Below are 14,790 nucleotides of genomic sequence, written 5' to 3'. Positions count from 1 at the left end.
AGGAACATGTCTCTTGCAAACACAATGTCTGGATTTATTAACTTTAACTCAGCAGCAACATGCTTCCTTTTAAGAGCATTGTTTAATCCACCTACATTGAATTGTGCATATTCGCAGGTGCCTATCACCCCTCCTATCTACCATTAATGCCGTCATACCTCACTGACATAAATCTATCTACATAAGTCGCATCGTACCAACAGCACATGTTATGAACTGATTTTTCCACCTTTACCTGCCACCCCCTTCCTCCCAAGTGACCCCCCTATAATGCCCCACCACCTACCCCAAAAGACCCCCCACCTCCTGTGACTCTCCCCCACAATAGAGGCCTTAGGGCCAATCGTCATTGTGATGCTCGGCAAATAGCTCACGTGGTGCTCACCTTTTCCCTAAATATCATTAAATGTGCAGATGAACTATCACACCCTAATATATTCCTTTTTCCATCCCATCAGATTTGACTACAGTAATGTCAAACATATATTTTCTAAGCATCATTCCTAATCATCCCAAAGATGCTAAATATTCTTTAGCAGTGACCGCAGAGGTGAAAAAGCGCACCTGGCCCTTATTAACAACCTTTAAAGTAGCTGGCTGTAGTAAGAACACTTGTAGCCCTTTTACTTGGAATGGATGTATCAATGGAAGCATCTGCCATCTCTTTTCCACTGTAGCGTGGCAATAATCCGGTCTAACAAAGTATTGTCCCTTTCGCAGTTCTCTTATCGGGTCTCGGCAGATCATAGATTGCTGGTCTGGCCAGGAAGTTATTTGAAGAAATCAAGATCGCCCGTGGTTGCTGCGCCGACTGTCCATTTCTTACCACCCGTTGCCGAAAAGGAAATCTGTGCACACGTATTTTCTGAGACCATTTCCATTCTTTAAGTTCAGGGAGCGCTTCATCAAACATTTCATGTTTGCCTCTCCAAGCCTTCTGTTATGCCCAGTATACGAAGATTGTTACGATGCAGTCGATTTTCCATGTCAACCAGCTTATTATGCACATCCTCTTTATTAGCCTGCATATCTTCAACTAGGTCCTTTTGTACAACCATCTGGTCTTCTAACGATGAGATACGGGTCTCAGCCTCAGCCATTTGTTCGGTAAAGTCATTGCACGTTTTGGCGAGTCTCCTTACAGTATTCTGTAACTTCCTACAGGCGATGTGCGTCTTAGAATTCTCTGCCTGAGTTTCCTTCCTTTGGTCGGAAATACATTTATAAATTGCTTCAAGTGACATTTGACCTTGTATTTCATCTGGCAAACCCCCAGTTGCCTCATCAAAAAGATCCAATTCCTCTGGCGTCTTTTCTCCAATGGAGAGGTCCCATTCAGGTGCCTCCACCATTGTCAGCAGCACCGTCCACCTTGGCTGCCTTCTGTACTGTGAGTTTCCATTGTTGCAGACCCCGAGGAGAGTTCTCGAGACATTGCCCATATTTATGGGGGAACTGCTAGGAGACCCGTCTGTATTTGAATATAGTCATCTTCGCCTTCTGACACATCTGAGGGTTCAGACATAGAATAGAATTCACTTTTGTTAGAATTGGGGGTCTCTGGTTGGCACAGGTATGCACTTGTGACAAGCAGGGACCCTCCCCTCTAGTCAGGGTAAGGGATTCACTCCTCAGAATAACCTCCTGCTCACCCTTTAGGTTGCGTGGCGTGAGCAGACAAGGCTAATCCTCAGGGCGCTAAGTCAGTTAAGCATTTATGGCCACATACAGTAATATCAAAGACCCACCACAAATGGACACAAGGCTGTATTTAGGAAAATACGTGTACTTTATATAAAAATAAGTTGCTATGCAGTTTTATCACAAGACCATAATAACTGAGGCCACAGTACTTTGGAGTCAGGAGAGTTCTTGAAAAGATCTTAAAAATACTTAATTCACGAGTTCTTTAGCGTTCCATAAACAGAGTGAACTGTGCGTCCTGTGCGCTTCGCGCCGGTGGTGTGATCCGCTTAGATTGTTAAAACAACATGGAAAACAAACGTTGCGGACCCAGGATCCGATGCGAACCCTTGATCGAGTTCGCGTGGCACAGTACCTTGCTCGTGGAGTCCGAGGCGTTACAGATGCGGTCACTGGTGAGGGCGGACCCGGGACGGGGCCGGCAGTTCTCCTCGTAGTTGTCTGGCTCGGAGACCCCTCAAGGTGCGAGGCGGATGAGCGGGACGGTGAGGAGAGGTGCGGGCGGTCTGGAGTGATGTGCCGCTCACGGGACGAGGCGTTGTTCAGTCCTACGGGGCGTACTCTTTGCGTACGCTTAGGAATTTGCGGCGTACCTTCGGGTTCACGGCGTACGAGCCGTACTTCAGTACGGGTTTCAGGGACCGTACCTGTGGGTCTGTGGGGGTGTTGCGTTCCCGGGCAGGCAGGCGCATCACGGGGCCTCTGGTACGGGACGTACTAGAGGCTCGCAGGAGGTACGGCACGGACCTTTGAATGCAGATGGGCGGGGCGGCCGAGTACGTGTCAACGTACGGGCCGTCCGGGGCTATCAAATGCGCTCCGTGCAGAATCTGGCGGGAGGGGCTGAGGTGCGCACAGCGCGCTCCTTTGCAGGCGAGGTGACAGGGGAGCTGGCGGCCTGGCACAGCGTGGAGAGAGCGGCTCGAACTCGAGCGGGGCTCTCAGCAGGCAGGGACGGCCAGGCTCTGGGCTGTCACGACCTTAGGAGGGGGCGAGGGCACCAGAAATGGCTCCGGCGAGGGAAGAGAACGCAAGGGCCCAACAGCAGACGGGCACAGGCAGTATTGAGCCCAATGGTCCCGGGGCTCAAGTCAGGGGGCAAGCTCTGGTTCAAGCCCTTGGAGATCAGTTTTAGGCCCAAGTCTTCAAAGTCCTTTCTGGTCTTTTCCTCTCCTTCCTTCAGCAAGGCATCAACTGCAGGCCAGTCCCCCAGGTCAGGGACAGTCTTCCTCCTTCAGCTTCTCCTGGTCCTTCTAGTTGGGCAGAGGTTCTTCGTGGTCAAAACAGGATCTAATGTTTAGGAGCAGGGCTCCTACTTTTATCCACAGTTTCTTTTGTCTGTACAGGCCAGGGCGCCTGAGCCTGGTTCAGCCCGGATTTGGAGCACTTTGTTTTGGAGACTCTTGCTGTTTCTTTCAGGGTGCAGAGCAGAGACAACAGACGCTCCGCAGGAGGTGGAGCCAGCATTGTGGTGGCAGAGCACAGCCCTATTCAGAGTCAAGAGGCACTCCTCCCACCTATCCTGGGGGTAATCCCTCTATTCACCACCTGGCAGCCCAGACTGTCTCCTGGAATCCCCCAGCCCTGTCACTCACAGAAACCAGACAGCAGATCTACATCTTAGCAGAGGCGGGCTGAAATGGTGAGGCAAGCAAATTTCTAACTTTCTAAAAGTAGCATTCGCAAACACAGGATATTAATATAAACTTTACTAAAAGAAGTATTGTATTATTCTGAGTTCAGGCATACTAAACTTGACTTTCTACCATGTTCACTGAGCCTGCTGGGATTATAGTGTAATGATTCCAGCAGCCCATTCTGGCCTATGAGAACAGGTAGCCTTACAATGGTTGTTAGAAATGGGATTTCTGGTTGGCTGAGACTTGCGCCAAAGCCAGGCAGAAACCACCACTCTAGTTAGGGCAAGGAAGTTACACTCCAAAGATAACCCCTGCTCACCCCCTTGGCAACGTGACAAGTGCAATAAGGCTGATCCCCAGGGCAATGTAAGTTAAGTATTTTCGCACGCACCCACCAGCAACACCATCCCAGGCCCCCCAAAAAAGGAACTCCACATAAGGTTATATAAAAATAGCCTTTGTATTAGAACACATCATAATCATAATCACAGGATGTACATTGTGCCATAAGCACAGGCAGAATTTACAGGGGATTATATACATGGGACAGGGCCACATGGACCACTGTCAGGAATAAGCACTTTTAGAACTAGCACTCAGAAAATAGAACAAGCAGAGCTTCACACATGATGCATAAGAACACATTCAGCGGTGTAGGGAAGACACATGATGCATAACACATTCAGCGGTGTAGGTAAGACACATGATGCATAAAACACATTCAGCGGTGTAGGGGAGACACATGACACATAAAACACATTCAGCGGTGTAGGTAAAACACATGATGGATAAAACACATTCAGCGGTGTAGGGAAGACACATGATGCATAAAACTCATTCAGCAGTGTAGGTAAAAAACATGATGCATAAAACACATTCAGCGATCTAGGGAAGACACATGATGCATAAAACACATTCAGCGGTGTAGTACAGGGTGCGAAGAACATTCTACACATAGTACATTTCCTAGCAAGCACAGAAATCACATTTAGCACAGAAATCACATCTAGCACAGTAATCACATCTAGCACATAACTCACATGAAAGTCCAGGATGCGCCAGAACCTAAATGTAGCAGCTGCCCACTACTTGCTGGGCAGCTGAGGGACAAGAACAGGGCCTAAACCCTGCAGCTGGCACTAAGTGCTGCGCAGCAGGGGAAGGCCAAGGTAGGGATGAAAGAGTGCGACTCACTCCTGAGTCAAAGTACATATCCCTAGGGAGGGAAAAACCTAAACCGTGCAGCTGCCCACTACTTGCTGGGCAGCTGGAGACAAAACTGCGACAGGGCTCTCACTAGCCCTTAGGGACAAAACTGCGCAAGGGTTGGAGCCCTCTAGGCTCTAAGAACACATATTGCGCAAAAGGTGAAGCCATGTAGGCTCTGCACACACTGTGTGCCTGGGAGAACTCTGGCTCCTGCAGGAAAGGAAAGGCCCCCTATCGATGGAGCCACAGGGCTCAGCACGGGCTCCTCGGGCCCCTGAAATCAATATTGGCAGACTGGGGCGGCCTGCTGCCATCCGGGGCCACCCTGAAGGCATCTCTGCGCTGCGGAGCTCGTGGACTCCAAAAGTCGTTATGTCCCCATGCAGGTGGAGCCTTTCAGGCTCTAAACAAATGGTACCAAACGCTGTGGGAGCGGCCTGCGGCAAGCCGGGGCCGCTCTACCACTGGAAATGCCCCCGCACCTGTGGAGCCTCTCGGACTCTCGACACCGCACCGGCAGGAGGGGCGGGCACCGGCAATGTGCCCCGATGCACCCCCTCCACAACACTGAACACTGGGCCCTACTCACCTGTTCCTCTTGGGGCTGGGTGCGGCGTTCTCCTCTCGGCGCTCTGGACCACTTCCCCCGGGGCTCCCTCCATCGCATGGGAGCCCTGCACCACTCGCGCTGCTTCCTCCTCTCTGCTGGCGGCCCCGGGGCTCTCCACAGCTCACGGAGCCCCGGGCCGCGGGAGGATCTCGTTTCTTCTCTCGGGGCTCGAGGAGGCGGGGTGGGCTCCCGACCTCCTCTCTCTTCTTCCGGGCTTACTCCGGACTTCCGTCGGGCGCCCCCGCCCACAACCAGGCGGGCCGCGGACGCGGCTGTGATTCTCTCGTGGGCAAGAGTAGGCACCCTCGTAATTAAAAAGTAAATAGCGGGGTGAGTACCCGCTTTGGGGCACATCAAAACGGCGTGGGCACCTGTAATAATTAAAAATGCAGATAAAGACCAGGGTGGGCACCTGCGCACTTGGGGCACACAAAGGGCAGGAGCGCTTCCCTCCGAGGGAAAACGACAGCGCATTGCCCAGCGATGAAAAGATAACGCGCTCTCAAGGCACTGGGGGCACAGGAAGGGAGGACCCCTAAAGAAGGGCCCCCTTGGCAACATCCAAAAAGAAGGAAATGGGTCCCAGAGGTCCAGGACATAAAAGGTGGAGCACAGCAGCTCCCAGAAAAGGAAATTCCTCCAGGCATCCAGGGGCTGGGCAGGGCCCAGGGAGGCAAGCCTTCCCCTGGGCCCCAGCAGCAGCACGCCTGTGGTTGTTTCAAGTTGGCAAACAAGAACATTTTACATGAGGTGTCAGCCTCTTTTTATACACAAAATTCCTTTGTCTAAAGGTGCAGGCAAGGGGCGAACCAGATACAACTGGTTACTGAGCACTTTGTTTTGCTCACCCCCTCTCTCTATTCACAGGATGGGTCAGGGACATCAGACACACCACAGGGGGTGGAGCCAGCATTGTGGGGGGAAAGCCCAGCCCTATTCAGGTCCCAGGTGCACTCCTCCCCAGCCATCAACATGCAGATCTCCCATTCACCACCGGGGCAGCCCCATCCTGACTCCAGGAGCCTGGCACACCAGCCAGCTCCAGCCAATCACAAGCCAGCACATTCACTGCACAGACAGGCCAACTTCTAGAAGTGGCACTTCCACACTAGACACAATAATGCCGCACACATCATCGCGCAGCATTTAATCACACGACTCCGCACATACCAAACTCGCACCTGCACTCCCCACACATCAGGAATTACCAGGGACACACACATTCCCCATGCATTCCTATGGGAGGGCAGGCCAATCTCAACACACGCACGCACTTTACCCTGGGACACAGTGGTAAAGTGAGCAGAAACCAAAGATCACCATCACCAGGTCACCATTAAAAAGCAAAAAAAGTTTAGGGGTGAACCTGCTAGAAGGGCCAAGTCCAACAATAGTGAAACTAAAATGGCTGTAATTCACTATTAGGACATGCCACACACAGGGCTTGTCCTACCTTATGCTTACAATGCACCCTGCCCTTGGGCCTACCTTAGGGGTGACTCGCATGAAGTAAAGGGAAGGTTTAGAGGCTGGCAAGTGGGTGCACTTGCCAAGCCAGCATGACAGTACCAGACTGCACGCAGGTTCCGCAATGGCAGACCTTATACACATTTTACTAGGCCGCTTCTGTGGGTGGCACAACCAGCGCTGCAGGCCCACTAGCAGCATTTAGACTTACAAGCCCTGGCACTCCTGGTGCACTTTACTGGGGTCTGATAGTAAACCAAATAAGAGAATCATGGAAGTCAATCAATATACACATTTTATACAGGGAGAGCATATGCACTTTAGCACTGGTCAGCAGTTGTTAAGGGGCCAGAGTCATTATACCAACGAAAACAGGTCAGAGAATATTGAAGGAAGACAAAGTTCAGGGATGACCCTGCAGAAAGGGCAAAGTCCAACAACTTTCCTTGCTACTAGTAGCTCCGTTCCCTTCATTAGATATTACAATGTCTCGCTCTGTTAAGGGTTTGCTAGAAGCTGGAGCATTAGTCTGAAGCTGCATAATAGCTGCTGGAGCCAATGGGGTTTCTCCAGAGGTCCCGACAACCGACAGTCCGCCGACGCCACCGCCTTCAGCTGCAGAAACTAGGGGCGTTTCCAAGGTAGTTGGCGATGATACAGCTAATTTCTTGCTGACAGCCCCTTGAATAATCTGTGGAATCTTGGGGGGGCTGGGGGCTGGTGGGAGAAGTTAGCCAGGCATATGATCACTCTTCTAGTGGGCACCTTGCACCAGTCTAATTGACCCTTATTGATGGTGGTTATAAAGTCAACCTTATAGACAAGCTATCCTAGCAGTAGCATGGACCAGCAGTCATAGGCTAAGACTTCAGAGAGCATGTGAAGCAAGCTGTTTTACCAATTATAATCCCTTGAGTACCAAATGAAAGGACACCACACAAGGTATATATCAAATATATATGTATTTATTTCTAACACAACCCCTCTGCACTTTTTGAGGTCAGAGGTCAAAGTACATCACAAGTTACTCAATCAGCATACGATAAGTTGCACATATACAGTTATGCCCTAGGGGCCTCACAAACCATATACTAAGGAAGTGGTATAAGAACCACGTGAGTTAGACAGCAGGCCTAGGCCCTGTAGAATCGCTGGGACTACACTAAACAACCAAAGGTTAGGAAGTAGGAGGACCAAGGGAGATGCGTGCAGTGTCTAAACACAGTCGCCAGTTACCATTGACTTATAATGGGAAACTAAGAAGTTACAAAGTTACTGTTTAAGGACACTTCCGGATGGACTAGGATTGAACCCTTTTAAACTAGGACACTTTGTGAGTCAAGCCCCACGGGCGCACCGGAGTACTCGTGTTACCTCACCCAGGGAAGCCGGGTGCATAGGTGTCTTTTCGTGTCTGGTTTCGTCGTCGTTTTCAATGGAGACCTGCAAAGAAGTGCTGCAGGCGACCAAAGGAAAAGTGTTCAGGTGGATCCAAGGGTGGATCAGAGATGTGAAGAACCTGAAAGTAGAGGGGACAGTCTGGGTCACTAGCCAGTGACCAGGAAGGAACCAGGCGATGTTGCATGCTTGAAGGTGAGTTTGTCTCTTCAGCCACGAGGTCCAGGAGGCATCAATGATGACCAGGCGCTGGATTCGAGCTGTCCCACAAAGGATCTAGTTGACTGCGGTGTCGCTATCTGGATTGGACCCAACAAGCCTTGGCAACCGCAACCCATGCAGGATGTCTCGATTGGCTCTGTTGCAGACCAGCTAGGTCTGGGGTGCTTCTCCTTTGAAGGGAAGCTGGAGCATGCCTGGAGCAACCAGGAAAGTAGTTTAGTTCAAAAGAAAAGTCTTCAGGGGGCTCACTAGCCAACGGGCAAGGAACCTGGAAGATTAGTCAAGCTAAAATGCAAGAGCAGGCCCCATGCGGCACTCGTGGAGGGCTGAGCTTCAAAGCAAATGGTGCTCGGGTCTGGGGCTTCTCATACACCGAGGCACAACTGCAAGTGTACCTCGGTAGTTGAGCAATTAGCAAAATTCAGGATGTCAAGGGTGTCTGGTCCCACGTCTCTCGTGTCCGCCACGGGTCTCAGCTTAGCGGTGGATGTGGAGTTAGGGAAGTCTGAGAGTACAGTTCCTGTGTCGCTGAGTCTTCGGGTTCCGGCGGGAGCGTCGACAAAGCAGACCGGCAAGTTACTGGTGGTGCCTGTTTGCACAGGCTGGTCACTCCTTGACCACAAGGGAGATGTCTTCCGCCTTCTAGTCAGAATAGAATGTCGAAGGTCCAAGAGTTCTGTATCAAATTTCCTTTCCAGGATAATCTAAAGTCCTGGTGACACAGCTCCTATACTTATACTAAGCTAAGGGGCTGGATTACCTGCCTAGGTTCCTCCAATGGGTGAACCAGAGAAGGGGGTGGTTACACCCCTTTCCATTTGTCCAGTTTCGCACCAGAGATGGGTCTGGAGTGCCCAAGCAACTGGTTTGAACCGGGCTATGCGTGGAGCACCTTGTGTGCCCCAGGCAATGTCTAGATGCATTCACTGAATGCAGCCCTCCCTGCTCCAATACACAAAACCCCTGTCTGGGGAGGTGCTGGCACCTCCCTGGACAGGAAACCTATTGTCCAGGCCGCCCTTGCTGGAGTTTCCCCCAGCACCAGGTGGTCAGACTCGTGTCTGTGGCAGCAGCATCCATTTTGTGATGCTGAGGCTCTGTTTAACTTTAACCGGGTAAAGCAGTAACTAGACGTCTTCTCCCTCTAGAAGGGTGAAATACTACCCCCGCCACCAGAATTAGCAAGGGGGGGTAGTATTCCAAAGTGTTTGACACCTTACACGACATGTTTTGATAAAGCCAAACCAAAGTTAGCATTAACCACGAGGATAATGGATTTAAGAGTATATGGTATGGCTATATCATAGAACAGCTATAAGGAGATGGTTCTGAAAGCCGCAGAGGGGCTCAGCTCTTGCTAGGGCACCCTCTCACATAAAACCAAGCACTCTGTCTCCAGGATTGTCGAGGCCTACCATAGGAGTAATTTATATGTGTATATGTGTCTATATGTATATATAGATATAGGTATACTATATCTAAGTAAGGGGTGATTACACCACCTTACCCAAGCTGAGTGATCAGCCTGTGGTGTAAGTTTGGAGGGCCAGCCAGGGGTGGCGTAATACATGCTGCAGCCCCTGGTAGGCCTTGGATGCACCTATGCCCTGGGTACCTATGGTACACTATACAGGGGCTCACAGAGGTGACCCAATACCCAATCTGGTATGTACCTACAGTACATGGTATCATTTTAGAGAGAGAACAGCTGGGCTGTGGGTCTGATTAGCAGGCCCACAGCCGCACTAAAGTTGAAAAACCAGAGAATCACAGCAAAAAGTGGGGGTGACCATTGGAAGCAGACCCTACTCTCCTACACCTGGTAGAGCTCTTCCCTTGTATAATAGTCTCCAACTGCATTACCCCTGTTTCTTTGGGCCTTTCCCAGCGAGCGCTGCCCTGGTACCAGCCGGCGCTTCCATATTGCCCCTTGTCTTGCTACCGTGAGTCGTTTTTGGAGGCATGTTTAATTACTACACACCCCACAACTGCCAATAAATTATGCTGGTGCTCCACTACACCCAAGTAATTGCCCAGGGACTCACGGTGCAAGATAAGTCTTATTTTCTCAAAGTGGAGAAGTGCAAGGGGAGAGTGAAGTCATTGCCTTCTATCACTCTTTACGGCAGTCTTTAAACAGATCACCTTTCTACAAACAGCGTAATGTCTTTTTTACAGTTTGGCAGCCCCCACACACTCACCGGAATCTTTCCCTGTCTTCTTTGTTTTTTTAAGTTTATTTTGTTGAAGTTTGATTTTAAAGCACCTGTGTAATCACCAAAAGAACACGGCACAGAGAAAAACACATTCAGGAGCAGTCAAGGCAAGAATGAAGGTTGATAAGTGTCGAGTGCAGAGAGAATGGTGTGAGTCCTCTCTGTGGAAGACTGAAGGTTGATAAGTGTCGAGGGCAGAGAGAATGGTGTGAGTCCTTTCTGTACAAGAATGAAGGTTGATGAGTGTCGAGTGCAGAGAATGGTGTGAGTCCTCTCTGTGGAAGACTGAAGGTTGATAAGTGTTGAGTGCAGAGAGAATGGTGTGAGTCCTCTCTGTACAAGAATGAAGGTTGATAAGTGTCTGTGCAGAGAGAATGGTGTGAGTCCTCTCTGTACAAGAATGAAGGTTGATCTGCTGTTCATTGACTTTATTTTGCAGTAATTCAGGGTTCTTGAAATTGATTTAAACTGTAGTTTTTCTCCCATCAGCTGCATATCTATATATGTACATTATGGGTGCTATAGTCAACCGGATATTCACTGCATACTCTCGCTGGTTTTTGGATTAATGCTATCTCCTGACCTGTCATGTATACTCCCTCCTCCCCCTAAACCCTACCCCTCCCGGCTCTACTCTTCTCCACTTCCCTGCTGACCTTTACCCTCTCTCGTCCTGGCCCTTAGCCCCCACCCTGTCTATCTGTCTATTTACCCTAGTCAATTTGAGACCTAGCTATTTTGTCTGATGCCCGATGGAGCTACCTGGTTTAGCTATAGCGGAGACAGATCGGGGATTTCCCTCCTTGGACGTCACCTACCCAGTCGGTCTTTAGACAGACTTCCTTGCGTCTCTCTTGTCGTCTCTTCCCACATCCTCCCTCTATCTATGTCTTTCCTTCCCTCCTCTCTCTAAGTATTGAGACTGAACTATTTTATCTGATGCCCTATGGAGCTACATGGCTTAGCTATAGGGGAGATGGACCGTGGATTCCCTCCTTGGCACTGGCGTAACGAAAATTAAGGGGGCCTCCCTGCACCGTGCGAAGAGGGCCCCCCCCGGCTCAATTAGGAGCTTCCTGGCCAGAGTGCAGTGCCGAGGGGGCCCCTTGCAGCTAAGGGCCCCCCTCACTGCAGGGTCTGCGGGGGCCTGTGTTACGCCCCTGCTCCTTGGTCGTCACCTACCCAGTCGGTCGTTAGACAGACTTCCTCTTGTCTCTCCTTGTTGTCTTTTCTCTTTTTCCTCCCTTTCCCACCTCCCCCGCCCCCTCCAATGCTTTTCCCTCTCCTTTCCCTCCTCTCCTAATGTATTGCCTATTTTTGATGTATTGTGTAATTGTTGATCTTGTCTGATACATTGTTGATCCTCCTGTATAGTGCTGATACCTTGGGGTCTTGCCAACCTCACTTTCCCTCCTCCCCCCACTACTTTCTCGCTCCTCTCTCTCCTCCCCTAATGTATTGCTGACTGTTTTATATAATGTTTACTTGTTTGATCTTTTCCTATATATTGTTGAACCACATTGTTGCACTTCCTTTCATCTCTCCTGCAGTCTCCTGCCGCATCCTCCCTCTATTTATGTCTCTCCCTCCTCTCTCAATGTATTGAGACTGAACTATTTTGTCTGACGCCCAATGGAGCTACTTAGTTTATCTATAGGGGAGATGGGCCATGGATTCCCTCCTTGGTCGTCACCTACCCAGTCGGTCTTTAGACAGACTTCTTTTCGTCTCTCCTCATTGTCTCATCCCTAGCTCCTATCCCCTCTCCCCCGAATTCCCTCCCCATGCCTGCTACTCTGCCTACCCCCTGTCCTTTGTGCCCTTGGACTAAGCACTCCTTCTCCCCTTGTTGGGGAAAGATCCAATATTTATACTCTGGAGTCTCAGCGAACCCGCTGAGTGAGTCCACTGCGCCAAGGGAGCCACTCACACTTGAGGTATGGTATGGCACCCCTTGCCAAAGCACTCCCGCTCCCCTTTCTGGGGAAGGATCCAGTATGTAGGCCTTGGAGTCTCAGAGACCTCTCTGAGAGAGTCCACTGCGCAAAGGGAGCCTCCCGCAATAGTGATAGAGAAGGGATACCACTTCCCCTGGGATCACAGCTTACTGGACTTTGGACGTTGCCTTGACTCGTCTACCGGTTTGTATACCCGTCACCCTTCCCATCCTCTTCCCATGCTGTGTCTCTCACCCTACCCTCCTCTTTCCTGCCTTCATTATCTGTCTACTTCCCCTGCTCCAACCCCCCCTCCCCTGAATCTCTCACCTTGCCTGCTTTTCCCCTTACTTATTTGTGCTTATTGTTTATCTCGACCTTACCAGTAACTGTGGCCATGCTCTAAGAACTATGTAACCTTTGTTATGATGTAATCTGTAACTATGATCTGATGCACATGTAAAGCGCTCTGATACCTCCGGGTCTAGCCAGCAGTATATATAACTCTTGAAAATAATATATATGTTTTTTAAAATGAGTGCAGAGTGAAAGTACTTCATTGCATGGGGATTGATGTGAGTTCGGTGCAGAATGAAAACTGTGAGTACAGGGTGAGATGTTGCCCTGTTTAAGGTGAAATGTGTGCAAGTTACTTCCTGGCTGCTTTCAAAGACGGGGTAGGGTTATACCTGGGTTTGCGGACAGTTGAAATGAAGCAGATGGAACTTTACCCCTTCCAAGATCAGCGTCTCGACCATAGCTGCGATCATGCAGAAACTATTGCATAGATTGAAATATGGAGTGGAAGTGTGTCGCGGTGTTCACCGAGGGTAAAAGCCTGTCCTCCAGAGAGGAGGCATTATGTGCTCTTTTTCCATGAGGGAGCCCACCAGGGTCTGCTTAAAAGGGTCCCCCGTGTGAACATATGCAGAGATTGAACCTGTATGAAATCTTCCAAGTAGACCACACAAGATACCCAAAGATTTACAAAAACAGAGGGGTTAAGATATAGAAATCGCATCCTTCACTCCTAGTGATTTCAGTGCAAAATGCGTGACTATCCTGTAGGAATGCAATTATAATTCAAAGTAACTAATGTGCAGTCTATTAACTAATCAGTATCTGATACTGTTGGTAGAACTATTAACCTTTCTATTCTTTTCAATGCAGGTGGAATCAACAAAGCCATGGCGCGTGGGTATACATCAGAAACTTCCTGGAGGCCTGCAAGCGTCTACAGCGCTGCCTGTGGGAGGACGAGCTGCCCGCCAAGGGCAACGAGGAGGCGGAGTGAGAGGCCTTGAGGCGCTGCGCTGCTGAGCTCCTTGAGGGTGTCTGTGGCATGCCTGCCCGCGAGAGCCCCGGACGGTGGCCCGCCTGCTTGTGTACTGCTGCGGCCTGCTGCCCCGGCTGCGCTGGAGGCGCTGGCGGGAGGCTGCTGGAGCCTGGACTCCAGGCACTTCCTGAAGGTGGTGAGCCTGGTGCAGCGGGCCGTTCTCCGAGCAGAACATGGCGGCCCTACTGGCCAACGAGGGTGGCCTCAGCCTCGCCCTCTTCCAGGATGTCAAGGGCCTTCTGCGTTGCTGGCACTCTGACTGCCTGTGGCTGGAGCACAGCAACCAGGCCTGGTTCAGCGCAGCGGCTGACCCGTAACTGGCCGTGATGGACCCAGAAGCAGAAGGGCAGTGTGTGGACCTGCCAATCAGAGAAAGGACAACCAAACTGGGCTTCTACTTCAACCTCTAGAGGAACCCTGAGGACATGCAAGCCCGGCAGGGACAAGCTGCAGGCCATCCTGGGCGCCGAGCAGGTTAGCGCGCCCGGGGGCTTCACCACCTTGGAGGAGGGCCATACCTGCTACCAGGTGGTCTTCGACACCCGCGACCAGGGGGCTGGGGGCCCGGAGGAGATGGAGAAGCTGTTAAGAAAACACAGCACCAGGAAGCAGGTCATCAATGCTTAAGAAGACTCATGGAGGCTGCCCCCAGGGAGGTGGGGGTCTGCATTATAGATGTCCACCCTGACTATTGATCCATGCACGTGAAAATAAATGTCTTTACTGCACCTCCAGATGCGTCAGCAGTCTGTTTAGATAGCCACCTTTATTGATTTGATTTTTAAAGTGTTCTGTAGTGCCAAGGGCTCAGTCACGCCAGGAGCAGGGCTGGAGGTTTACAGGTAAGAGCCAGGTGGGCCTTTTTAAAATTGTAGATGCCCCATTCCCAGTCTCTGCACCAATCAACGGGGCTGAGGCGCACCAAAAACCTGCTACACAACCAATGAACGACCCCGAGGAGCTCACGCAGATGTTTACGGGAGTCAAGAGAAAGGCGGAGAGTGACTCAGAGCGTGCACCTGGCCATTGGGGACGGCAGCGGCGAGGTAGG

General features: G+C 50.7%; 1 protein-coding gene across 1 annotated transcript in view; it reads left to right on the top strand.

Annotated features, from left to right (window-relative positions):
• Positions 1–14,460, top strand: part of LOC144785705 (interferon regulatory factor 2-like) — a 94,564-nt gene extending 80,104 nt beyond the window's left edge. The window contains exon 4 of the mRNA XM_078664490.1: positions 13,574–14,460. Coding sequence (XP_078520616.1) covers positions 13,574–13,707 — 134 coding nt within the window. The 3' untranslated portion in view covers positions 13,708–14,460. The remainder of the gene's footprint in view (positions 1–13,573) is intronic.
• Positions 14,461–14,790: the final 330 nt, after the last annotated feature.

The sequence above is a fragment of the Lissotriton helveticus genome, chromosome 10 (assembly GCF_964261635.1).
Source record: "Lissotriton helveticus chromosome 10, aLisHel1.1, whole genome shotgun sequence".
Taxonomy (NCBI): Eukaryota; Metazoa; Chordata; class Amphibia; order Caudata; family Salamandridae; genus Lissotriton; species Lissotriton helveticus.
The sequence above is the reverse complement of the archived record's forward strand: the minus strand, read 5'-3'. Positions and strand labels throughout refer to the sequence as shown.